Source organism: Oncorhynchus mykiss, chromosome 18 (assembly GCF_057628025.1).
Source record: "Oncorhynchus mykiss isolate SJ-2025 chromosome 18, ASM5762802v1, whole genome shotgun sequence".
In the NCBI taxonomy this organism is placed as follows: domain Eukaryota; kingdom Metazoa; phylum Chordata; class Actinopteri; order Salmoniformes; family Salmonidae; genus Oncorhynchus; species Oncorhynchus mykiss.
The window spans coordinates 13,555,001-13,581,581 of NC_143039.1; the positions used below are offsets into that span (position 1 = coordinate 13,555,001).

The following is a 26,581-nucleotide window of genomic DNA, read 5'->3' on the forward strand; positions in this document are numbered from 1 at the left end:
TATTCTCACTCGCCAGCTGTCATCAAATGTAGTCAAGCTAGCCATAAATTCTGACAGCTCAATCGTCATTAAACTGAAATACAGCGATGAGTTTCTCTCTCTTTCATACAAACTTATAACGAGGAGCACCCACAATGTATTTTGTGTGTGGAAGTGCTTAGTAATGAGTCTCGCATAAGGAACAAATTAATTAAACGAGATGTCCTGACCAAACATCCACAGCATGATGGTAAACCCAGGGAGTTCTTTCAGAGCAGGGCTGAATGCTTCGGGAAACATCGCTTCGACAGTGGAAAAGTAAGTCAGCTAGCAAGGCATTGTTGTCATTTTATAACAGGTAAGCAGAAATAAGGGAGTGCTAAATAACTCTCATAGTAGTAGATGTGAGTTTCTCTTTCAAACAATCCCCTGGCCTTGTACACAGCTAATAGCTAACCATCGTCAAAGCAAGTTAGCTAGCTACTGATAGTGCAACCCTAAGTAACAGTAAAGATGAAGACAAGTCATCATTTTTATTCTTTACTGGAATAAACTGATTGAAGCAAGACGCTGTTTGAGGCAAACCCACACACAGTTCTGGGTTGCTCATCTACAGCAGGAAGCGGTGCTGTTTGGCACCACATACTGATGTGAGTCAGGGTTCTCAACTCTGGTGTACTTACAAAAAACAAGTACAGAAAAAGTTTCAAGGCTGAGAATGACCTCAGCGATACACTGTCTAAAAACAGAGCCCAGAATAGACATGTTGCTGTTAAAATACAATACATATTTTATATTCTGAACTGGAATAAACTGATTGATCACATCACACATATATAGAGCAGAAAAGGACTGTGTGTGTGTTTTCTGGTCTGTATCTGTGTGATGTGATCAATCAGTTTATTCCAGTTCAGAATATAACATGACTTGAATTTTAACAGCAACAGTTTCAACCTAGACTTTCTTTCAACAATAATTTCTACAGTAAGATGTACCGTAGGCCTGCTCATTTCTACAGTAAGATGTACCGTAGACCTGATCCTTTTTACAGTAAGATGCACTCTCAAAAAGCGTGTCTGTTCTGCATCTGTGTGATGTGATCAATCAGTTTGTTCCAGTTCAGAATTAAAAGTATTTATTGAATTTTAACAGCAACAGTTCCAACGTAGACAGATATTTTAATGGTGTTTGTCTATATTGCATTTGTTTTAGGCATAATGGCAATGAAATGTACCGATATTTATGTATAGTTGCATATTTTCCTAAGCTTGGGTCCCAGGAAAACAGAATTCAGGCCCTGCTGTGCCTCATGCACCAGTGTGATGATGACTCAGGGAGTTTTACTCCAGTAGTTGAACATGACCCTGCCTGCCTCACGTCCTCCCAAAAAAAACACACACACACACACACACAGAGAGATAGCAAAACAGACAACACTGAAACAAAGAGCAACCACACTATAACACTATAATACTGTTTCCACAGCAGTAGAGAGAAGACGTGTGACTCAACACTGTAATCACAGGTTGACTACAACACACACATCACCAACCTGATTCCAGTTCTTATGTAGGCCTGGATCTTATCACTATTAAATACAAAATAAAGGCAAGGGACAATGTTTCAAATGTTAATGAACCTGTGACCTTTGACCTGTGACCTGGCCCGTGAATAGCAGCACTGCACACAAACTTTCCACAAAACAGTAGAAAGAAAATCCAAACCACAACTACATTAGGCCTATAGCTTATAGTCGGTTGACTTGACAGTGCTGTGACAACACATCTGCGTGTTCGTGTCTCTCAGTATGAGCGGCCAGCTAATGGTCGGTCATAGAGGCTCCAGTGTTTCAACACACAAAAGCACCTCTACGGTCACGTGAAGCGTTCCCGGAACAATGGGTTGACAGAGAGACAGATGCGCTGTTGATTTTAGGAAAACAAACTGCCCGTTTGTCTGTTCCCATTTGATTCCCTTGACCTTCTACTGTCTGTCACACAACATGTCCTGGACATCATGACGAAATCAACATGTTGTGTACAAATACGACAGAGAGAGAAGAAAAAAAAAAAAAACACGTTACACCGAAACGTCCATAGATAAAACGTATATCCAAATTCATAATAAACGAATATGCTTTATGTCATAGGCCCCTATAGAATTATTTATGTCTAACTTCCTTATGCCGAATTAACAAATCACCATACTACACGTTAATATAACACTAGCGGGGATTATGACGTCGTTTCATTTCCCCCTCCGTCTCAGTAACCGTCCTCGATCGACCACCACTATAATAAAACACTTACCAAGAATCGCAAAGCAGGCGATCCCGAAAACGAATGGACATGTTCGAGTCATGTTTCAAGTCCAGAGTTCAGTTTAATGGATAGCACACACCGCTTGTCCAAAGCAGCTGTCCAGGCAGTGCAACAACAACCCCGAAAAGTAAAAATCGACCTTCCTTTTCCTGTTATTCTGTCCCCTTTTATATGGCGGTTATTTAATATTTTTTCATATTCTTGGTCCTGTTTTCGGAGCAGGTTGCAGAAGTCAGACAGTATCGCTCCCTTTCATGTCCTTAATACCAGGAGGGAACGTCCAGTCACGTGAACCAAGCTTTAGAACCACCCAGCACCGTCACGTGAGGCAGCCAGCGACACCCTCTTATTCCAGCCCGAAGGCGACCGACACCTCCCCTCCCTGACACAACTCAGTACTGTGCTACTACTGGAAAACCCTGCTCAAATCAGAATCTACTGTAAAATACTGTATCATAGAATGTGTTATTTCGTTTTGGATATTTGAAAACGTCAAACAACAGCTATTTATAGGCCAAAGGGAGGCCTTTAGCAACCCTACAGGAAAAAAACATATGTACAAAGCAGATAAACAAGTACTAATGATCTAGTAGATGTGTTTTATGTTGCGTTAACTATGAATACTGCTGTCTCGGCTCACTTGGAAAATATGTCAATGTGACCTGTCTGGTTAAATAAAGGATGGTGGCCAATGTTTTACAACTGGTCTGTGATCTATGTGAAGAGAGAGATATAAAACCCAGTGTCTTATAGGAGAGAGGAAAGGCAGACAGCAGTAGTCAGTGTCTTATAGTAGAGAGGAAAGGCAGACAGCAGTAGTCAGGGTCTTATAGTAGAGAGGAAAGGCAGACAGCAGTAGTCAGAGTCTTATAGCAAAGAGGAAAGGCAGACAGCAGTAGTCAGTCTTATAGTAAAGAGGAAAGGCAGACAGCAGTAGTCAGTGTCTTATAGTAAAGAGGAAAGGCAGACAGCAGTAGTCAGTCTTATAGTAAAGAGGAAAGGCAGACAGCAGTAGTCAGAGTCTTATAGCAAAGAGGAAAGGCAGACAGCAGTAGTCAGTGTTTTATAGTAAAGAGGAAAGGCAGACAGCAGTAGTCAGTCTTATAGTAAAGAGGAAAGGCAGACAGCAGTAGTCAGAGTCTTACAGTAAAGAGGAAAGGCAGACAGCAGTAGTCAGTCTTATAGTAAAGAGGAAAGGCAGACAGCAGTAGTCAGTGTCTTATAGTAGAGAGGAAAGGCAGACAGCAGTAGTCAGTCTTATAGTAAAGAGGAAAGGCAGACAGCAGTAGTCAGTCTTATAGTAGAGAGGAAAGGCAGACAGCAGTAGTCAGTCTTATAGTAGAGAGGAAAGGCAGACAGCAGTAGTCAGAGTCTTATAGTAAAGAGGAACGGCAGACAGCAGTAGTCAGAGTCTTATAGTAAAGAGGAACGGCAGTGAGACTGAGCCATGTGAGGAGCCAGGTCAGGGAAGAGTACCGCCCTGGGCAGTCAGCTGACTATTTCGGTGTTTCAGATGGCACCCTATTCCCTATATTGTGCACTACTTTTGACCAGAGCACTATGGATCCTATGGACTCTGTTCAAACGTAGTGCACTATATAGGGTGTCATTTGTGGTGTATACCAACTTTCTCTCTCTCTAGCAATTGAGGAGGGGGTGCCGGAACCTGGGAAGGAATGAGTGAAGCCATGAATGCCTGGACTTCCAGTCGTACTGTTACTCTGACCTTTATCACTACAACACTACATAGTTTTATGTTGACCTCCTATCACAGCACCCTATTCCCTATAGGGGCTCTGGTGAAAAGTAGTGCACTAAATAGGGACTAAGATGCCGTTTGGGATATAAGCAATATCAAGGCGAGATTTGAGACAACTGGTGCCTCGCCTTCAGTTAGTTTGACTTTATCTCGTCTTCGGTTTCGTCTATTCCAGGGATCATCAACTAGATTCAGATGCGGGCTGATAATACAAATATTTGTAGACTGCAATTTGACAGTAAAAAGCCCAAACATATATATTTCAAATCAAATCAAATTTTATTTGCTACCTGCGCCGAATACAACTGGTGTAGACTTCCCTGTGAAATGATTGATTACAAGCCCCTAACCAACAACGCAGTTTAAAAATAATGGTAACAAGAGGAATGAAATACACAATGGAGCTATATACAGGAAGTACCAGATCAACGTGGAGCTATATACAGGAAGTACCAGATCAATGTGGAGCTCCATACAGGAAGTACCAGATCAACGTGGAGCTCCATACAGGAAGTACCAGATCAACGTGGAGCTAAATACAGGAAGTACCAGATCAACGTGGAGCTATATACAGGAAGTACCAGATCAACGTGGAGCTCCATACAGGAAGTACCAGATCAATGTGGAGCTCCATACAGGAAGTACCAGATCAATGTGGAGCTCCATACAGGAAGTACAAGATCAATGTGGAGCTACATACAGGAAGTACCAGATCAATGTGGAGCTCCATACAGGAAGTACCAGATCAATGTGGAGTTCCATACAGGAAGTACCAGATCAATGTGGAGCTCCATACAGGAAGTACCAGATCAATGTGGAGTTCCATACAGGAAGTACCAGATCAATGTGGAGCTCCATACAGGAAGTACCAGATCAATGTGGAGCTATATACAGGAAGTACCAGATCAATGTGGAGCTATATACAGGAAGTACCAGATCAACGTGGAGCTATATACAGGAAGTACCAGATCAACGTGGAGTTATATACAGGAAGTACCAGATCAACGTGGAGCTATATACAGGAAGTACCAGATCAACGTGGAGCTATATACAGGAAGTACCAGATCAACGTGGAGCTATATACAGGAAGTACCAGATCAATGTGGAGCTATATACAGGAAGTACCAGATCAATGTGGAGCAATATACAGGAGTACCAGATCAATGTGGCGCTATATACAGGAAGTACCAGATCAATGTGCAGAGGTACGAACTATTTGAGGTAGATATGTACATGAAGGCAGGTTGTGTGTGGTGACAAGGCATCATAGATAATAAGATTGAAATGTGTAATAGTGTGTTCTGTGTGTGCGGGTTTTATTTGACCAAAACAACATGGTTGATTTCTTCAGGGGTTCTGGCCAGTAAGGTTGATTTCTTCAGGGGTCCTGGTCAGTAAGGTTGATTTCTTCAGGGGTCCTGGTCAGTAAGGTTGATTTCTTCAGGGGTCCTGGCCAGTAAGGTTGATTTCTTCAGGGGTCCTGGCCAGTAAGGTTGATTTCTTCAGGGGTCCTGGCCAGTAAGGTTGATTTCTTCAGGGGTCCTGGCCAGTAAGGTTGATTTCTTCAGGTGTCCTGGCCAGTAAAGTTGATTTCTTCAGGGGTCCTGGCCAGTAAAGTTGATTTCTTCAGGGGTCCTGGCCAGTAAGGTTGATTTCTTCAGGGGTCCTGGCCAGTAAGTTTGTTGAGAATGTAGGGGTGGTGGTGTGATAAGAGGACTACTCTAAACGCAACACTTACAAGCAGCAGCAGCTCCTCTGACTCGTCACTAAGCCACATACATCCTGTTCTGTTGGGAGGAGTGGAGGGGCAGCCTCACTGAAGATGAGAACCGCAATAGTTTAAAATACTTAGCTTTTCTGTACTTGTGAAATAATTTAATTATTCAAATAGCAAACTGCTGGTAAACAGACTTAGTTTTAGTTGAGATGGAGAGGAGACCAGAGGAAGCCACTTCAGACACACCCAGGGATGAGGAGAGTTTGGGGGGGGGGGGGGGTGATTCCACAACAGCGCACCAAAAGGAGATAAGCTGGGACCAGAACCTCTGACATCACAGGTCAATCACACTCCTCCTACTACAGTAAGGATAATTTGTTTCTGAGGAATGACTTCACAGGCAGAATTACTCAGCTTCAGAGGCATGCCCTGTCATCCTGTAGCCTGGCCTAGAGCCATGCCCTGTCAGCCTGGCCTAGAGCCATGCCCTGTCAGCCTGGCCTGGAGCCATGCCCTGTCAGCCTGGCCTAGAGCCATGCACTGTCAGCCTGTAGCCTGGCCTAGAGCCATGCCCTGTCAGCCTGGCCTAGAGCCATGCCCTGTCAGCCTGGAGCCATGCCCTGTCAGCCTGGCCTGGAGCCATGCCCTGTCAGCCTGGCCTGGAGCCATGCCCTGTCAGCCTGGCCTGGAGCCATGCCCTGTCAGCCTGGCCTAGAGCCATGCCCTGTCAGCCTGGCCTAGAGCCATGCCCTGTCAGCCTGGCCTAGAGCCATGCCCTGTCAGCCTGGCCTAGAGCCATACACTGTCAGCCTGTAGCCTGGCCTAGAGCCATGCACTGTCAGCCTGGAGCCATGCCCTGTCAGCCTGGCCTGGAACCATGCCCTGTCAGCCTGGCCTAGAGCCATGCACTGTCAGCCTGTAGCCTGGCCTAGAGCCGTGCACTGTCAGCCTGTAGCCTGGCCTAGAGCCGTGCACTGTCAGCCTGGCCTAGAGCCATGCACTGTCAGCCTGGCCTAGAGCCATGCACTGTCAGCCTGTAGCCTGGCCTAGAGCCGTGCACTGCCAGCCTGTAGCCTGGCCTAGCGCCGTGCACTGCCAGCCTGTAGCCTGGCCTAGCGCCGTGCACTGCCAGCCTGTAGCCTGGCCTAGAGCCGTGCACTGCCAGCCTGTAGCCTGGCCTAGAGCCGTGCACTGCCAGCCTGTAGCCTGGCCTAGAGCCATGCACTGCCAGCCTGTAGCCTGGCCTAGAGCCATGCACTGCCAGCCTGTAGCCTGGCCTAGAGCCATGCACTGCCAGCCTGTAGCCTGGCCTAGAGCCATGCACTGCCAGCCTGTAGCCTGGCCTAGAGCCATGCACTGCCAGCCTGTAGCCTGGCCTAGAGCCATGTACTGTCAGCCTGTAGCCTGGCCTAGAGCCATGTACTGTCAGCCTGTAGCCTGGCCTAGAGCCATGCACTGTCAGCCTGTAGCCTGGCCTAGAGCCATGTACTGTCAGCCTGTAGCCTGGCCTAGAGCCATGCACTGTCAGCCTGTAGCCTGGCCTAGAGCCATGCACTGTCAGCCTGTAGCCTGGCCTAGAGCCATGCACTGTCAGCCTGTAGCTCCCTCCATAGACACACAGAAACATCATGTTGGTGAACACAGTTGAAAGGATTAACAGAGAACACTTGAGATTCAGTCGAGGATTTCTTCTCACAAGGTCAACCAACTACTCAGTCACACCACTATGTTACACACAACTCCTCAATCCATTTGATGTTCACACCATGAATTAACTCTTCATTAAATATCAATTTATTCATGTTTCCTTTCTCTCTCTTACAAAGAATACAATCTGGTCTACAAAATTCAGAGCGTGGAAAGTGTTGGTCAAAATACAGGAGAGTGTCCCCCGACCCAAAAGCATCCCTCCCCTCGTCACTCCTTGTAATCGGTATCCATGTGAACCCCCCCCAACATGTTCCTGTACCCTGTCTGACAACACTGCCACAGTGTTACCCCAGGCCGGTACATGTTATGTTACCTCACAGAAAAAACCTGAATAATCAACAGGAGCTAAACTACAGTGGAACTGAGACTGAGACAGATAGATGTGGACAGACCCCCCCCCCACCCGACCCAAAACAACACATTTGAGAAAGTGCTACGTTGTTCTCGTTGTTAGCGTCGTCAGCGGATGATGTGTGCCGGCCGGCCTTCCACCCACCAGACAGACTCCTCCAGCCCCAGGACCCAGCCTGCTCTGAGTCCCCCAATGAGGGTGGTGTTGGCTGGGCTGGTGTTGGACCAGGTTGGGCTCTGGCCTCAGAAGCAGGGGGGGGGAGGGGTGGTGAGGGGGTGGGGCAGTTCAAGGAGAGATGGGGCTATATCAGGGCCAGCTGATGCTGACTCGCTGAGCCCACTGGCAGGGCACCGGAGGGGTGGAGGATGGAGGTCGTGCCCCCCTCAGGCCACATAGTGGTACTGGTTGGGACTCTCCTTGTCTCTCTCCATGTAGTCTCTGTCAATCAGCGACTCAATCCGCTTCTTCAGGTCTCCAGGCTGAGGAGAGAGAACACACAGAGGAATGACAGAGGAGAGAGAACACACAGAGGAATGAACACACAGAGGAATGACAGAGGAGAGAGAACACACAGAGGAGAGCGAACACAGAGAGGAATGACAGAGAGAGAACACACACAGGAGAGAGAACACACAGAGGAATGACAGAGAGAGAACACACAGAGGAGAGAGAAAACAGAGGAGAGAGAACACACAGGAGAGAGAACAGAGGAATGACAAAGGAGAGAGAACACACAGAGGAATGACAGAGGAATGAGAGGAATCAACACACAGAGAGAGGAATGAACACACAGAGGAGAGAGAAGAGAGAACACAGAGGAGAGAGAAGAGAACAAACAGAGGAGAGAGAAGACACAGGAGAGAGAAGACACAGAGGAGAGAGAAGACAGGAGAGAGAAGACACAGAGGAGAGAGAAGACACAGAGGAGAGAGAAGACACAGAGGAGAGAGAACACACAGAGGAATGACAGAGGAGAGAGAACACACAGAGGAATGACAGAGGAGAGAGAACACACAGAGGAGAGAGAACACAGAGGAGAGAGAACACACAGGAATGACACTGAAGGGTATGCAGCTTAGAGCTGAGGGTGTGCAGTGCAGTTTACTTGATGTGAATGACTGTTTGATGTGACTATATTTCAGGGTAGGAAAAAAGAACAAAAGCAATGAGAGAGAGAGAGTGAAAATGAAAGAGTACCTTGACGGGGAACTTGAGCTGGTTGTATAGTTCTGACACCAACAGGTTGTGGCCCAGGGTTTTCCTCATCTTCATGATGCGGACAACGGCCGCGTCGATCTGGTACTGTCTGTCCTGAAACACACGCTCTGTGGTGCTCACCTGCTCCTCTACCTGGACACACACACACAGACACACAGAAACATCAACACACGCTCTGTCTGTGGTGGTCACCTGCTCCCCTACCTGGACACACACACCAACACAACTGTAATTCACCATTTATTTTCTGTGAAGGTTTCACTTCCTGAATAAAATGACTCCAACTCAAGAGTTGACTGTGTGAATGCATGATGGCCACACTTCCTCCAATGATGGGAAAGGGAGGAACTCAAAACTTAGGCACTAAGATTTAACTGATGGGAACCTGGAGTGTCAACCCTCAGTGGAAAGCACCATTATATGGATGAATTAGTCTGATATAACAGACACAATGATTAGAGTCAGCACTCCTTTCTGTTCAACAGGCAGGCACAGACTTGACAATGTACCGTTTCCTTCACAGAGACAGAGAGGTGTTAACCCTACCGTTTCCTTCAGAGAGCGAGACAGGTGTTAACCCTACCGTTTCCTTCACAGAGAGCGAGACAGGTGTTAACCCTACCGTTTCCTTCACAGAGACAGAGAGGTGTTAACCCTACCGTTTCCTTCACAGAGAGCGAGACAGGTGTTAACCCTACCGTTTCCTTCACAGAGAGCGAGACAGGTGTTAACCCTACCGTTTCCTTCATCTGAATCTGGTTGATCTTGATGCGGAACAGTTTGTGTCTGAAGTCGTTGTTGAAGTTGAAGCGGTCTCCGTCTTCTATGTCCTTCCCCCGGGGACTCTTATTGAGGACGCGCGCCTTCCCGCAGGCCAGAGACTGCAGGGTACGCCTTAACTCACCCTCCTCTGGGGACGGAACGGGGACACAGATCACGGTTACACTACTTCCATATACATCAAGTTCAATTGGAGAAATGACGTGCATTTCATGAATGAGCCAAAATGTTATTTACCCCAAATACGCAATGAGATTAATGTAGAAGAGAGATAGAGGTGATTAGAAGAGCACTCAACATGGACGGACGGCACCGACACGAAATCACTGATGACTGCTTAAAAGAAATGGATAAGACTGCAGGAGCTGTACTGTTAGAATTCAGTGCAGCCTTTGATATTATTGACCCGAACCTGTTGTTGAGAAATACCTATGATATGGCAATCGAATAGAACCTTCTCTAATGCCAAACATGGAAAGTGTGGTGTACCGCAGGGCCGCTCTCGAGGTCCTGTACTTTTTTTTTATTTTTCTCGATACTGAACAAAGAATAAAACACAACAAGTGTTGGTTTCATGAGCAGAAATAAGAGCCCAGAAATGTTTCATAACCACAAAAGAGCGTATTGCTCTAGGTCACATGGGGAGGTGCCGTTGATTAATTTGTTGGGTTTGCTGCCCACTTGCTCTCCAAAAGACAGAAGAGTTCCATGCAGTCATGGGTCTGTATAATTCTGTAATTTTCATTTGTTCTGGACCTGGGGACTCTGAAAAGACCCCTGGTGGCATGTCTGGTGTAAGTTGACTAAGCAAACCATTTGGAATTTCCAACACAATGTGTTTTTATAAAAACAAGAAGTAATGCAGTCAGTGTTTCCTCAACTCTCAGCCAAGAGAGACTGGCATGCATAGTATTAATATTAGCCCTCTGGTTACAATGAAGAGCAAGACTACATGTTAATGTTTAAATGTTGGTACATTGTAAAATCAGTCTAATGTCTTTTTCATTGTGTCGGAGCCCAGTAACACCAGCTGCCACCATTGGCATCGGCTGAAGGGGATCAGAATCAATCTAAACTAGAGATAAATAAGGAGAGTAGTTAGATTAATCTAAAGCAAAGGACCAGGGAAAATTAATGCACACCTTTGTACCTATGAAGACAGAGAGGGAGAAGCTGTACCTATGAAGACAGACAGTCAGACAGACAGAGGGAGAAGCTGTACCTATGAAGACAGACAGTCAGACAGACAGAGGGAGAAGCTGTACCTATGAAGACAGACAGAGAAGCTGTACCTATGAAGACAGACAGTCAGACAGACAGAGGGAGAAGCTGTACCTATGAAGACAGACAGTCAGACAGAGGGAGAAGCTGTACCTATGAAGACAGACAGTCAGACAGACAGACAGAGGGAGAAGCTGTACCTATGAAGACAGACAGAGAAGCTGTACCTATGAAGACAGACAGTCAGACAGACAGACAGAGGGAGAAGCTGTACCTATGAAGACAGACAGAGAAGCTGTACCTATGAAGACAGACAGTCAGACAGACAGACAGAGGGAGAAGCTGTACCTATGAAGACAGACAGAGAAGCTGTACCTATGAAGACAGACAGTCAGACAGACAGAGGGAGAAGCTGTACCTATGAAGACAGACAGTCAGACAAGAGGGAGAAGCTGTACCTATGCCAGTGGCTGATTTAATCTCCTCCACGCTGAACTCCTCCCCCTCGTTGAACATCAATAGCACCAACGTCTGGAACAGAGACACCTGCAGCTCCTTCTTACCCTGTAGACAGACACAGTTAGAGACACGTCTAGAACAGACACCTGCAACTCCTTCTGACCCTGTAAACAGACACACAGACACATCTGGAACAGACACCTGCAGCTCCTTCTGACCCTGTAGACAGACACAGTTAGAGACACGTCTAGAACAGAGACACCTGCAGCTCCTTCTGACCCTGTAGACAGACACAGTTAGAGACACGTCTAGAACAGAGACACCTGCAGCTCCTTCTGACCCTGTAGACAGACACAGTTAGAGACACGTCTGGAACAGAGACACCTGCAGCTCCTTCTGACCCTGTAGACAGACACAGTTAGAGACACGTCTGGAACAGAGACACCTGCAGCTCCTTCTGACCCTGTAGACAGACACACAGAGACGTCTGGAACAGAGACACCTGCAGCTCCTTCTGACCCTGTAGACAGACACAGTTAGAGACACGTCTGGAACAGACACCTGCAGCTCCTTCTTACCCTGTAGACAGACACAGATAGAGACACGTCTAGAACAGAGACACCTGCAGCTCCTTCTTACCCTGTAGACAGACACAGTTAGAGACACGTCTAGAACAGAGACACCTGCAGCTCCTTCTGACCCTGTAGACAGACACAGTTAGAGACACGTCTAGAACAGAGACACCTGCAGCTCCTTCTGACCCTGTAGACAGACACAGTTAGAGACACGTCTAGAACAGAGACACCTGCAGCTCCTTCTGACCCTGTAGACAGACACAGTTAGAGACACGTCTGGAACAGAGACACCTGCAGCTCCTTCTGACCCTGTAGACAGACACACAGAGACACGTCTGGAACAGAGACACCTGCAGCTCCTTCTGACCCTGTAGACAGACACAGTTAGAGACACGTCTGGAACAGACACCTGCAGCTCCTTCTTACCCTGTAGACAGACACAGATAGAGACACGTCTAGAACAGAGACACCTGCAGCTCCTTCTTACCCTGTAGACAGACACAGTTAGAGACACGTCTAGAACAGAGACACCTGCAGCTCCTTCTGACCCTGTAGACAGACACAGATAGAGACACGTCTGGAACAGACACCTGCAGCTCCTTCTGACCCTGTAGACAGACACAGTTAGAGACACGTCTGGAACAGACACCTGCAGCTCCTTCTTACCCTGTAGACAGACACAGTTAGAGACACGTCTGGAACAGAGACACCTGCAGCTCCTTCTGACCCTGTAGACAGACACAGATAGAGACACGTCTAGAACAGAGACACCTGCAGCTCCTTCTTACCCTGTAGACAGACACAGATAGAGACACGTCTGGAACAGACACCTGCAGCTCCTTCTTACCCTGTAGACAGACACAGATAGAGACACGTCTGGAACAGAGACACCTGCAGCTCCTTGGTAAAAGACGCATTAGAAATTTGACATTTCAAAGAACGCCGCCCATCTCCTAGGACAGTGTTGCTCTGGTCCTCGCCTACCATTTATATTGTATCCCAGCATATTTAACTTTGTGGGTATTTGAGGACCGGAGAAGCACTGTTCTGGGGAAACCTTTCACGCTCACCTCTTTAAACTCAGTCTTCAGAACAGCGTGGCCCAGGGTGGGCTGCCACTGGAGCTTCCTGCCACTGTGTTTCCCCAGATAGAACAGCTTGAATACCTCCTGGAGCTTCACCATCTGGGAAGAGCGAGGGGGAAGAGCGAGGAGCGAGGAGGAAGAGCGAGGGGGAAGAGCGAGGAGCGAGGGGGAAGAGCGAGGGGCGAGGGGGGCGAGGGGGAAGAGCGAGGGGGAAGAGCGAGGGGCGAGGGGGAAGAGGGAAGGGGAAGAGCGAGGAGGGAAGGGGAAGAGCGAGGAGGGAGGGGGAAGAGCGAGGAGGGAGGGGGAAGAGCGAGGAGGGAGGGGGAAGAGCGAGGAGCGAGGGGGAAGAGCGAGGAGGGAGGGGGAAGAGCGAGGAGGGAGGGGGAAGAGCGAGGAGCGAGGGGGAAGAGCGAGGAGGAAGAGCGAGGAGCGAGGGGGAAGAGCGAGGAGGGAGGGGGAAGAGCGAGGAGGGAGGGGGAAGAGCGAGGAGGGAGGGGGAAGAGCGAGGAGGGAAGGGGAAGAGCGAGGAGGGAGGGGGAAGAGCGAGGAGCGAGGGGGAAGAGCGAGGAGGGAGGGGGAAGAGCGAGGAGCGAGGGGGAAGAGCGAGGAGGGAGGGGGAAGAGCGAGGAGGGAGGGGGAAGAGCGAGGAGGAAGAGCGAGGAGGAAGAGCGAGGAGGAAGAGCGAGGAGGAAGAGCGAGGAGGAAGAGCGAGGAGGAAGAGCGAGGAGGAAGAGTGAGGAGGAAGAGCGAGGAGGGAGGGGGAAGAGCGAGGAGCGAGGGGGAAGAGCGAGGAGCGAGGGGGAAGAGCGAGGGGGAAGAGCGAGGAGGGAGGGGGAAGAGCGAGGAGGGAGGGGGACAAGAGAAACTTTATTCAGGCTTCATAAAGCCTAGCATACACACCACCCAACCACACACAGACAGACATACCTCAGGGGGCAGGTGGACCTCCATAGGAGTGTAGGAGGGCCAGTAGCCCATGGTGAGGATGTTGACCGTCAGCTCCAGCTGGCTGGGCTCACTCTGGTTCTGGGTGTACTGGGGGAGACAGACAACCTGATTCAATACATTCATGTACTGGTGGACACAACCTTGTTCAATACTGGAATAGAATACATTAATGTCATGTTGTGTGAGACAATCTAATCCTTTATTACTTGGAAAATGGTGTAAATTGAGAATTCCTTAATTCAAGAAATCATTTGAATCCATCTGGGAACAAATGTAAACGTCATTGGACTACCCCAATTGGTAGAGATGTTATACATGATTCTCTGTGGTAAATCGATATATTACAGTAGTAATATTGCTCAGTGTTTGTGTCCTTTATCTTCCCATATTGGTATGAACCCGTTTCAACGATTGATTGCCATCTTTTGTCATCGCATTTTCTTACATCCGGTAGAGCGTTGTTTGTGACTGCACAGATCTGTCTGTCTCTTATCTCGCAAAAGGCTAATGGGATAGCTCCAAAGCAGTTTAGCTACAATAAGCTAATAGGATAGCTCCAAAGCAGTTTAGCTACAACAAGCTAATAGGATAGCTCCAAAGCAGTTTAGCTACAATAAGCTAATAGGATAGCTCCAAAGCAGTTTAGCTACAATAAGCTAAATGGGATAGCTCCAAAGCAGTTTAGCTACAATAAGCTAATGGAATAGCTCCAAAGCAGTTTAGCTACAATAAGCTAAATGGGATAGCTCCAAAGCAGTTTAGCTACAATAAGCTAATGGGATAGCTCCAAAGCAGTTTAGCTACAATAAGCTAATGGGATAGCTCCAAAGCAGTTTAGCTACAATTTGCTGTCTAACATGAGCGAATATTACCTTGGCGACATTTGCTGAATCCCACTTCTGCCACAAAACTGTCCGAATTAATCTAAACTAACAAAATAACGATTGACGTTGATGTCGATTAAGGCAGCCCCCCCCCCCCTCTCTGATTCAGAGGGGTTGGGTTAAATGTAGAAGACACATTTCAGTTGAATGCATTCAGGTGTACAGCTGACACACACACACAGTTGAAGTCGGAAGTTTACACGACACCATAGCCAAATACATTTAAATTTGGTTTTTCACAATTCCTGACATTTAATCCCAGTAAAAATTCCCTGTCCTAGGTCAGTTAGGATCACCACTTTATTTTAAGAATGTGAAATGTCAGAATAATAGTAGAGAGAGTGATTTAGTTCAGCTTTTAATTTCTTTCATCACATTCCCAGTGGGTCAGAAGTTTACATACACTCAATTAGTATTTGGTAGCATTGCTTTTAAATTGTTTAACTTGGGTCAAATGTTTTGGGTAGCCTTCCACAAGCTTCCCACAATAAGTTGGGTGAATTTTGGCCCATTCCTCCTGACAGAGCTGGTGTAACTGAGTCAGGTTTGTAGACCTCCTTGCTCACACATGCTTTTTCAGTTCTGCCCACAAATTGTCTATGGGATTGAGGTCAGGGCTTTGTGATGGCAACTCCAATACCTTGACTTTGTTGTCCTTAAGCAATTTTGCCACAACTTTGGAAGTATGCTTGGGGTCATTGTCGATTTGGAAAACCCATTTGCGACCAAGCTTTAACTTCCTGACTGATGTCTTGATGTTACTTCAATATATCCACATCATTTTCCTCCCTCGTGATGCCATCTATTTTGTGAAGCGAACCAGTCCCTCCTGCAGCAAAACACCCCCACAACATGATGCTGCCACCCCTGTGCTTTACAGTTAGGATGGTGTTCTTCGGCTTGCAAGCATCCCTATTTTTCCTCCAAACATAACGATGGTCATTGTGGCCAAACAGTTCGATTTTTGTTTCATCAGACCAGAGGACATTTCTCCAAAAAGTACAATCTTTGTCCCCATATGCAGTTGCAAACCATAGTCTGGCTTTTTTATGGCGGTTTTGGAGCAGTGGCTTCTTCCTTGCTGAGCGGCCTTTCAGGTTGTCGATATAGGACTTGTTTTACTGTGGATATAGATACTTTTGTACCCGTTTCCTCCAGCATTTTCACAAGGTCTTTTGCTGTTGTTGTGGGATTGATTTGCACTTTTCACACAAAAGTGCGTTCATCTCTAGGAGACAGAATGCATCTCCTTCCTGAGCGGTATGACGGCTGCGTGGTCCCATGGTGTTAATACTTGCTTATTATTGTTTGTACAGATGAACGTGGTACCTTCAGGTGTTTGGAAATTGCTCCCAAGGATAAACCAGACTTGTGGAGGTCTACAATTATTTTTTCTGAGGTCTTGGCTGATTTATTTTGATTTTCCCATGTCGTCAAGCAAAGAGGCACTGAGTTTGAAGGTAGACCTTGAAATACATCCACAGGGAAACCTCCAATTGACTCAAATGATGTCAATTAGCCTATCAGAAGCTTCTAAAGCCATGACATCATTTTCTGGAATTTTCCAAGCTGTTTAAAGGCACAGTCAACTTAGTGTATGTAAACTTCTGACCCACTGGAATTTTGATACAGTGAATTAAAAAGTGAAATAATCTGTCTGTAAACAATTGTTAGAAAAATAACTTGTGTGATGCACAAAGTAGATGTCCTAACCAACTTGCCAAAGCTATAGTTTGTTAACAAGAAATGTGTGGAGTGGTTGAAAAACAAGTTTTAATGACTCCAACCTCCGTGTATGTAAACTTCCCGACTTCAACTGTAGCCATGCCAGTAAGCTAGCTAGCGACAACAGCTACACAGCTGAAAGTCACGGCACTAGCGACCAACGTCCTGACACACAACTTGTCCAGGAGACGGCGACCCGTTTCCTTTCCTTCTGTTATGTTTTTGAAAAATAACGGACACTAAATATTCAAATACGAGTTCCACAAGACAGATTGGTTGAGGGACGAGCGTCACGGAGGAGGGACGAGCGTCACGGAGGAGGGACGAGTGTTACAGAGGGGTGACGACAACATGGCCTCAAGTCAGATGATTCACTGGTGATAAATGTATACTACAGTAAGTGGTGGTATATTACAATAAGTACTTCAGTGACGTCGAGGAGTCTGTGTTCACCTGCTTGAACTGGATCATAACGTCTTTGGAGAGCTCCATGTCCTTAAACATCCCCTCCAGCTTACTGGTGAAGGCCGCTCCACACTCTGCAGGGACAGGAAGCAGGAAGTCACAAACCATCACACCCACTCTCTGTTAACAAGTTTTTATAGAGTATTATAAGCTGGGTGGTTTGAGCGCGGAATGCTGATTGGCTGACAGACAGGGTATATCAGATCATATACCATGGGTATGATAAAACATGCATTTTTACTTCTCTAATTACGTTTGTTACCAGTTTATAATAGCATTAAGGAACCTCGGGGGTTTGGGGTATATGGCCAATATACCACGGCTACGGGCTGTATCCAGGCACTCCGTGTTGCGTCGTGCTTAAGAACAGCCCTTAGCCTTGGTGTATTGGCCATATTCCACACCTCCTACGGGCCTTACTGCTTAAATACATTGCATGACCTGGTAACTGTGGTGGTGTTTCTACAGTCACACACCAGAGGTAGTGGCAAACCACCGATGGGCCAACTTCACTGCTGAGGCAACAAAGTGTTTGAGTTTGGACAGCTTACCGTGTTTGAGTTTGGACAGCTTACCGTGTTTGAGTTTGGACAGCATGGACTTCTCAGCGTCCACGGAGGCACTCTTCCCCACCAGCAGGCGTTTGGCCAGGTCCTTCTTATAAAAGGCCTCGAACACATCCTTCCCGTGGATGAAGCGGAAGATGATCATGATCTTGTCTAGAATTCTCTCCATCTCCTCCTCGGTAGCTTCCTTGTTGCCCGCCCTCAATTTACAGTCCACGTACTTCGCTGTGCAGATATAGGACACCGCCAGTTAGATAAAACATACAGGAAACACTCATATTAGTTAGTTATAGTTATATTAGTTTGTTAGTTATATTAGTTCGTTAGTTATATTAGTTAGTTATATTAGTTAGTTATAGTTATATTAGTTAGGTATGGTTAGTTAGTTTTAGTTATATTAGTTAGTTATATTAGTTAGTTATATTAGTTAGTTATATTAGGTAGTTATATTAGGTAGTTATATTAGTTATATTAGTTATATTAGTTATGGTTAGATTAGTTAGTTATAGTTAGATTAGTTAGTTATAGTTAGATTAGTTAGTTATAGTTAGATTAGTTAGTTATAGTTAGATTAGTTAGGAAACACTCATAACTGCCGTGGAACCTCTGACTGGTATTTTAAGCAATGGCACATCGTTTTAAGATTCCAGGTGCCTTTAAATATCTCCCGCCCTGAATCTTTGCACACACACACACAGCGGTCTTGTCCTCACCGATGAGTTCAGCAGGTTTGTTGGGTCTGTTGTTGATGAAAGCTTCAAAGGCCTCCTTCATGGCGTTGATGAAGCTCTCGTTTCTGTTGAAACAGCCCTGGGCCACGTTGTCCATCTTATCCTTAAAGTCCAACAGGTCTTGAACCATGTCCTTATCCTTCTCTGGGGTGCCCACAATCTCACCACCAAAACTCTGTTAGGAGACATCTCAGTGAGACTGGAATCAATAGAAGTTTCTGAGTGAGAGTAGAAAAATAGAGAGGCAGAGCAAGAGAGAGGCAGAGCGAGAGAGAGGCAGAGCGAGAGAGAGGCAGAGCAAGAGCCAGAGAGCGAGAGCCAGAGAGCGAGAGCCAGAGAGCCAGAGAGCGAGAGCCAGAGAGCGAGAGCCAGAGAGCGTACCTTGATGTAGTCTCTCCAGTGCTGCAGCAGAGTGGGGAGTCCTCCCTTCACCTTACTGAAGAGCTGGTAGAGCAGAGCCAGCTCCATCACCCGGTTACCGTCTAACAGAATACTGAGACCTGGAGGAGAGGGTCAATATCACCCAGTTACCGTCTTAACAGAATACTGAGACCTGGAGGAGGGTCAGTATCACCTGGTTACCATCTAACAGAATACTGAGACCTGGAGGAGGGTCAGTATCACCTGGTTACCATCTAACAGAATACTGAGACCTGGAGGAGAGGGTCAGTATCACTTGGTTACCATCTAACAGAATACTGAGACCTGGAGGAGAGGGTCAGTATCACCTGGTTACAGTCTAACAGAATACTGAGACCTGGAGGAGGGTCAGAATCACCTGGCTACCATCTAACAGAATACTGAGACCTGGAGGAGAGGGTCAGTATCACCTGGTTACCATCTAACAGAATACTGAGACCTGGAGGAGGGTCAGTATCACCTGGTTACCATCTAACAGAATACTGAGACCTTTAGGTGGGTCAGTATCACCCGGTTACCATCTAACAGAATACTGAGACCTGGAGGAGAGGGTCAATATCACCTGGTTACCGTCTAACAGAATACTGAGACCTGGAGGAGGGTCAGAATCACCTGGCTACCATCTAACAGAATACTGAGACCTGGAGGAGAGGGTCAGTATCACCTGGTTACCATCTAACAGAATACTGAGACCTGGAGGAGAGGGTCAGTATCACCTGGCTACCATCTAACAGAATACTGAGACCTGGAGGAGAGGGTCAGTATCACCTGGTTACCATCTAACAGAATACTGAGACCTGGAGGAGGGTCAGTATCACCTGGTTACCATCTAACAGAATACTGAGACCTGGAGGAGGGTCAGTATCACCTGGTTACCATCTAACAGAATACTGAGACCTGGAGGAGAGGGTCAGTATCACCTGGTTACCATCTAACAGAATACTGAGACCTGGAGGAGAGGGTCAGTATCACCTGGTTACCATCTAACAGAATACTGAGACCTGGAGGAGGATCAGTATCACCTGGTTACCATCTAACAGAATACTGAGACCTGGAGGAGGGTCAGTATCACCTGGTTACCATCTAACAGAATACTGAGACCTGGAGGAGGATCAGTATCACCTGGTTACCATCTAACAGAATACTGAGACCTGGAGGAGGGGGTCAATATCACCTGGTTACCGTCTAACAGAACACTGAGACCTGGAGGAGGGTCAGTATCACCTGGTTACCGTCTAACAGAATACTGAGACCTGGAGGAGGGTCAGTATCACCTGGTTACCGTCTAACAGAATACTGAGACCTGGAGGAGGGTCAATATCACCTGGTTACCGTCTAACAGAATACTGAGACCTGGAGGAGGGTCAGTATCACCTGGTTACCGTCTAACAGAATACTGAGACCTGGAGGAGGGTCAGTATCACCCGGTTACCGTCTAACAGAATACTGAGACCTGGAGGGGGGTCAGTATCACATACTGCTGATAGATACCTTTCTGTAAGATGGCCGTCATGTGTTCTCCAAGCAGCTGCTTCTCTACATTAGAGATAAGTGGCTTCCTATTGAATACAAACAGAGAGAGAGAGATGATCAAGACAGATGGCGAAGGGGGTGAAAGAAAGTAAAGTGGTTCAAATCTGTGAGATGATCTAGTGTACTCTGATTGGAGCACAGGCATGTCAGTCTAAGGGGTGTGGAGGAAGAGGCGGGTCTTACTGAGTGCTCTGGTCGAGGTAGCTGATGACACGATCGTTCTCTTCTTCCAACCGACGAGCCACATGATGCAGGTACTCCGGCACCTGGACACACACACACACGTCACTAGGAGAAAGCCAGGTATGCTAGCTATATAGGGGCGTGGTCATAATATTGAATTAAAGAATTTGATTGACGGCTGTGTCACTCACGTCTCGTTCCTGCATCAGCCTCTGTCCCTCTGCAGCGTACAGTCTGTCAGTCTCCATCAAAAAACGCTCCTCAAACGACTCTTTATACACCTGAGGAGAGACAATAGATGATACCACGAGATCAGAGAATCTACAGAGACCTGAGGAGAGAGACAATAGAGGATACCAGATCAGAGAATCTCCAGAGACCTGAGGAGAGAGACAATAAATGATACCAGGAGATCAGAGAATCTACAGAGACCTGAGGAGAGAGACAATAGATGATACCAGATCAGAGAATCTACATACCATCTGCCTATGGAACAATAGTTCTACACTGCTAAGAAAATGCACTCGTATGACTAGCAAATGACTGTCTTGACTTGATTGGTTGGTTCATTGGCCAAATGGTAAAGACAAGACTTATGAAGCATTGACCAATCACCTGCAGGTCTGAGAGCATGCCCAGTAGGCTGCGGAGAAGGCTGTGGTCCACCGTCTCTCCGTTGCGTTCGCGTTCGATCTGTTCCAGGATCCCGTCGACCGTGCGCTTCTGGACAGCCCCGTCGCTCACGATGTGGTTCCGGAAGAGTTCCAGCCCGGTATCCCTGTGGAACACACACAGTCACGGTGAACAGTAATGGGATGCATCCCAAATGACACCCTATTTCCTACATGGGGAACTCTTTTAGCCTAATGAGGACCTAGTCAAGGTAGTGCACTAAGTAGTGAATAGGGTTCACGGTGGACGGTGAACAGTAACGGCCTGCATCCCAAATGACACCCTATTTCCTACATAGGGAACTCTTTTAGCCCAACGAGGACCTAGTCAAAGGTAGTGCACTAAGTAGTGAATAGGGTTCCATTTCTGACACGGTCTCTGTCAGAGGACAGAAAGAAACGATCACCATCTCAGAACAGGAAAAGACCGTTTGCCACAGAGAACGGATGAATGTTTGTGTTGGTCCTAATAGCTACTGGACGGGGCTCTTACCAGATGGAGGGGAGCAGGGAGTTCTGGAGCACGTAGGTACGATCCAGGAACAGAAAGATACTCCGGATCATGATCTGCAGTAACCCAGGTTACACATGACACACTTACGTTAGACTCATTATACAACATACATTTTAGACAGAATAAATGTCTCATGATAAAGGCTGTCTGACTGACCGTCTGTCTGCAGTGGTCCTGCCAACATCGGTTCATCCTCTTCAGGAAAGACAGGCTGTCCAGGGACTCTGTGAGGCGCTACGGTTAAGGACCGGGCCTCAATTCTATCAAAACACAACAGTCAAACACTCTCTCTTTGGACGGGGCCTCGGCTCGCACCAGGTTGTGGGTAAAAAAAAACATGACAACCTTCTGATGACTACAAACTGTGTAGTTTATAGAGATCCCCATTACAGGGATGTTCATAGTTTTTAAAATTTCCCATCAGTCCAAGCAGCATGTCGCTGTGTGCAGCTAGCTGGCTGAAGAGGTCCAAGGTGCACCCTGGGCGGTTGGTAGCCTAACGGTTAGGAGAGTGGGGCCAGTAAACGAAAGGTCGCTGGTTCGAAACCCCGAGCCGACTAGGAGTAAAAAAATGTCTATGTGGCATTAAGCAAAGCAGTGTAAACATAACTGCTCCTGTAAATATCTCTGGATGAGATGTGTCTGCTAAATGAACAACATGTTAAACATAGTGGTACAGAGACACTACTACACAGCTGGTACAGAGACACTACTACTACACAGCTGGTACAGAGGCACTACTACACAGCTGGTACAGAGACACTACTACACACAGCTGGTACAGAGACACTACTACTACACAGCTGGTACAGAGGCACTACTACACACAGCTGGTACAGAGGCACTACTACACACAGCTGGTACAAAGACACTACTACACAGCTGGTACAGAGACACTACTACACAGCTGGTACAGAGGCACTACTACACACAGCTGGTACAGAGGCACTACTACACACAGCTGGTACAGAGGCACTACTACACACAGTTGGTACAGAGGCACTACTACACACAGCTGGTACAGAGGCACTACTACACACAGCTGGTACAGAGACACTACTACACAGCGGTCCACTGAGAAGACACACAGCTCTATAACAGGAGGCTGCCAGGTTCCTTTAAGCCCCCTAGTCACAACTAACCAGATAAGCTGGTGTTATCAGGGAGACCCAGGCCAAGGTTATTGTGGCAATGATGGTATTCCAGCCACTGGAGTGGTCCGTGACAGTGTGCCTGTGAGGTATTTATGCAATAAGGACCGAGGAGGTGTGGTATATGGCCAATGTACCACGGCTAAAGGCTGTTCTTAAGCACAACGCAGAGTGCCTGGACACATTTAAAAAAGTTATAAAACGAGTTTATCTCCTCAGAGATAAACTGTCACGCAGCATCATAAATGAGACATTCTCATCAAATCGACTTGAAAACCTGTCAAACAGGCTTTAATAAACATCCACACACATTACACACGGGCAAACATTTTATTTTACCTTTATTTAACTAGGCAAGTCAGTTAGCACGCCTCCAACTCAATCATCAAGTTTGCGGACGACACAACAGTGGTAGGCTTACATATTCTTTATCCCCTTACACTGTGTACAAGACAGTAGTTTTGGAATTGTTAGTTAGATTACTTGTTATTACTGCATTGTCGGAACTAGAAGCACAAGCATTTCGCTACACTCGCATTAACATCTGCTAACCATGTGTATGTGACAAATAAAATTTGATTTGATTTAAGAACAAATTCTTATTTTCAATGACGGCCTAGGAACAATGGGTTAACTGCCTGTTCAGGGGGCAGAACGACAGATTTGTACCTTGTCAGCTCGGGGATTCGAACTTGCAACCTTTCGGTTACTAGTCCAACGCTCTGACCACTAGGAGCACACTTTCACACGCAAAGACAGACACACACACAGTGTAAAGGATATTCTCTGAACTGATGTATCTGGGCCTGGACATGGTCCTCACAGACCTGACGGAGCTGCTTGTACAGTGTGGGGGAGACTTTATAGGAACACAGGTTCTCCACCGCCTGAAACAGAGGAGACGGAGGTCAACATACTAAGTATTCCTCAATTCTGTAAGTCATCCTTCCTTGGAAAAGTTACAGGACAGGATTAGCCAAGTCAACAGGCCGGTGACTGGTCAGAGTGATAGGGTTAGCCATGTCAACAGGCCGGTGACTGGTCAGAGTGATAGGGTTAGCCATGTCAACAGGCCGGTGACTGGTCAGAGTGATAGGGTTAGCCATGTCAACAGGCCGGTGACTGGTCAGAGTGATAGGGTTAGCCATGTCAACAAGCTGGTGACTGGTCAGCACAGTGGTCAGGTATACTGACTGCTGATGTGAGCTACAGAACCTGCTGGCTGGCATAGAGCAGTTCTCCTCTCCAATGATTTGAGACTAGAGGCATAGTGTCTTAGGACCGATCTCTGCTGCCCGTTGGAATCGGGTAGCGTCCCAAATGGCACCCTATACCCTAAATAGTACACCACATAGGGAATAGGGTGTCAGTTGGCACCACCAACCCAGACTGGCTAGGGCAAACAGCAGGTCACATGACAAGACAGCTGGAGTAATGGTAGACAGATACAGACAGTAAAGGGCAACCAGCAGGTCACATGACAAGACAGCTGGAGTAATGGTACACAGATACAGAGAGTAAAGGGCGAACAGCAGGTCACATGATACGACAGCTGGAGTAATGGTACACAGATACAGACAGTAAAGGGCAACCCGCAGGTCACATGACAAGACAGCTGGAGTAATGGTACACAGATACAGACAGTAAAGGGCGAACAGCAGGTCACATGATACGACAGCTGGAGTAATGGTACACAGATACAGACAGTAAAGGGCAACCCGCAGGTCACATGACAAGACAGCTGGAGTAATGGTACACAGATACAGACAGTAAAGGGCGAACAGCAGGTCACATGATAAGACAGCTGGAGTAATGGTGTCATACAGATGAAGACAATAAAAGGGCCCATATCGGTACATATTATTCACATGGAAACACTGGGACTTGGATATAGGCATGTCATCAAGGCCCGTTGGACACATGAACTAGGCCCATGTTTTAGAAAGGTCAATAAGGGCTGTAGCTCTCCACAAACTATGTGTTTCATGTCCTGAAAGTGCAACTGTGTGTTTGATGCTTTAGGCCTGACCTGGTAGAGTTCCTCTAGGTTGTACTTGATGGAGGTGCTGTTCTGGATGGCTCCTACCGCATCCCTCAGCTTCAGCCAGGTGTCCTCAGTGTAGTTGTCCGCTAGCTTTGGCCTGTCTGGGAACACACAACAGAGTCACGCCACACCAAGGCACAGCAAAATGGTTAGACAGACCCAGCCTCTAGCTGGGTACCTCATTTAAAATGAGAAATTTTAAGTTAATTTGTAAACAAGGAGAATATTGTTTGTAAACAGTTCACTATTGTTTGCATGTTCAACCATATGTAAACATCTGGCAGGGACAGAGTCAACAAATGTCAAATTGTAATAGAATGCAAAAAAACATTTATTTATTCTGCCAGAATGTCATTAGCTTGGTAAAGTTAGCTAGATGACGTAACCAGAGTTGAGCAATATTTCCAGGGTCAGGTTGCAACGGAATATTCTGTTGTTTACATGCCATGGCTATCAATTGCTTCAAATATGTCACAAGCTAACTTGGTCTAAAAACTTCCTAGGCTACCCAGCTGGCCATCATGGACAACTTTCAAATATGAACTTTAGTTACGCTGCCAATTATGGGGAGTTACACGTTACATAAGTAGAGTTAACTAGTTTGCCAATTACTAACAGATAGTTGATACTCAGGAAAAACGGCTAAATAACGTGTAGCAAGCTAGCTAACGTTAACTAGCTATTCAGCACGCGTTACCTTTGAAATTTTTTATGACTAATTTCTTGGAGGCGCCAGTTTTGTTGGAGGCCAGGCCAGAAATCTTTGTCACTCCGTTGTTGTTGTGCTCCGTCAGAGCAGAGAAGTTGGCTTTCTTGTCCTGTCGTATGTCTTCTGCCATTATTAGATTAATGCAGAGGGCCGTTGTTGTGAAGAGTTGTTAGCTAACGTTAGCGGCACTTCTACTCGTCCTCTCAAACGAGCCTAAAGTTGGATTATACAACTCTGACCCTGTTTCTTAATTCATTTACGATGCACCACTTAGTCCGATCCCTCACTTGAACAAAAGTAGATACCTAGACCAAAGCCATAAAACTCAGGGAAACTTTTGGATGAACCAAACAAACTGAAAAACAGATTTCGTTGAAGTAAGCTAACGCGTTAGCTAGCCTAGTTTAGTTAGCGAAACAAACTATTTAGTATATCCACTGCGTCCCTCCCTGGCCCGTATTAAAATTAGGCAAATATTAAATGTTATATATTTCAGACTTCCATGTGTGAAACAAATTAAAAGCTATATTCAATCTCAAATTATCCATCATTATGCTACCGCTGGAGATGTGGCGCTAGCCACATAGCAAACATAACAAAATGGCTTCCTACACCCCCCTTGACAAGTGCATCTTGGGAGATTCACATTCTACCGGTGTGATGTTTGAAACTTCAACATTATTTGGACTTTTTTTTAGCTTTTTACAAGAGTTCATCTTTAAAGGGTCTCAATTACATTTCCTATTCAATTACATTTCCTATTCAATTACTTCAGTGAAATTCATCGACTTTTGTCGATTTTGCATGATGTAAAATGATTTTAGGTACAAGCAATAACACATAAAACTCTTATTCAAATGA

General features: G+C 46.5%; 2 protein-coding genes across 4 annotated transcripts in view; both read right to left on the minus strand.

Moving 5' to 3' along the window:
• lamp1a (lysosome associated membrane protein 1a) overlaps positions 1–2,777 on the minus strand; it is a 20,870-nt gene extending 18,093 nt beyond the window's left edge. The window contains exon 1 of the mRNA XM_090207161.1: positions 2,289–2,777. Within this exon, the coding sequence (XP_090063287.1) occupies positions 2,289–2,340 (52 nt within the window). The 5' untranslated portion in view covers positions 2,341–2,777. The remainder of the gene's footprint in view (positions 1–2,288) is intronic.
• Positions 2,778–7,547: 4,770 nt separating this feature from the next.
• On the minus strand, positions 7,548–26,371 carry cul4a (cullin 4A). Of its 3 annotated transcripts, none has more exons than XM_090207144.1 (19): positions 25,709–26,371; positions 24,997–25,112; positions 23,750–23,854; positions 21,973–22,041; positions 21,796–21,869; positions 21,247–21,409; positions 20,823–20,912; positions 20,632–20,714; positions 20,407–20,474; positions 18,877–18,995; positions 18,478–18,670; positions 17,774–17,989; positions 17,187–17,272; positions 14,104–14,211; positions 13,162–13,275; positions 11,516–11,621; positions 9,794–9,966; positions 9,036–9,188; positions 7,548–8,317 (listed from the first exon to the last, which is right to left on the minus strand). In XM_090207144.1, exons 1-19 carry the CDS (start codon positions 25,848–25,850, stop codon positions 8,222–8,224), a joined length of 2,274 nt encoding a protein of 757 aa, XP_090063270.1. In that variant the 5' UTR covers positions 25,851–26,371; the 3' UTR covers positions 7,548–8,221. The 3 variants fall into 3 exon arrangements, with proteins under 3 accessions (XP_090063270.1, XP_090063269.1, XP_090063271.1); XM_090207143.1 differs by having other exon boundaries at positions 17,750–17,989; XM_090207145.1 differs by lacking the exons at positions 7,548–8,317; positions 9,036–9,188; positions 9,794–9,966; positions 11,516–11,621 and adding an exon at positions 12,833–12,880.
• Between the last annotated feature and the right edge of the window lie 210 nt (positions 26,372–26,581).

Excerpts from the sequence above, each read along its gene's own strand:
- cul4a (XM_090207143.1), bottom strand. The coding sequence starts at position 25,850 with ATGGCAGAAGACATACGACAGGACAAGAAAGCCAACTTCTCTGCTCTG. Across the intron at positions 20,913-21,246 it reads GCATGCTCTCAGACCTGCAG|GTGTATAAAGAGTCGTTTGA; the intron begins GTGATTGGTCAA and ends GTCTCTCCTCAG. Across the intron at positions 17,990-18,477 it reads CAAACCTGCTGAACTCATCG|CGAAGTACGTGGACTGTAAA; the intron begins GTGAGGACAAGA and ends ATATCTGCACAG.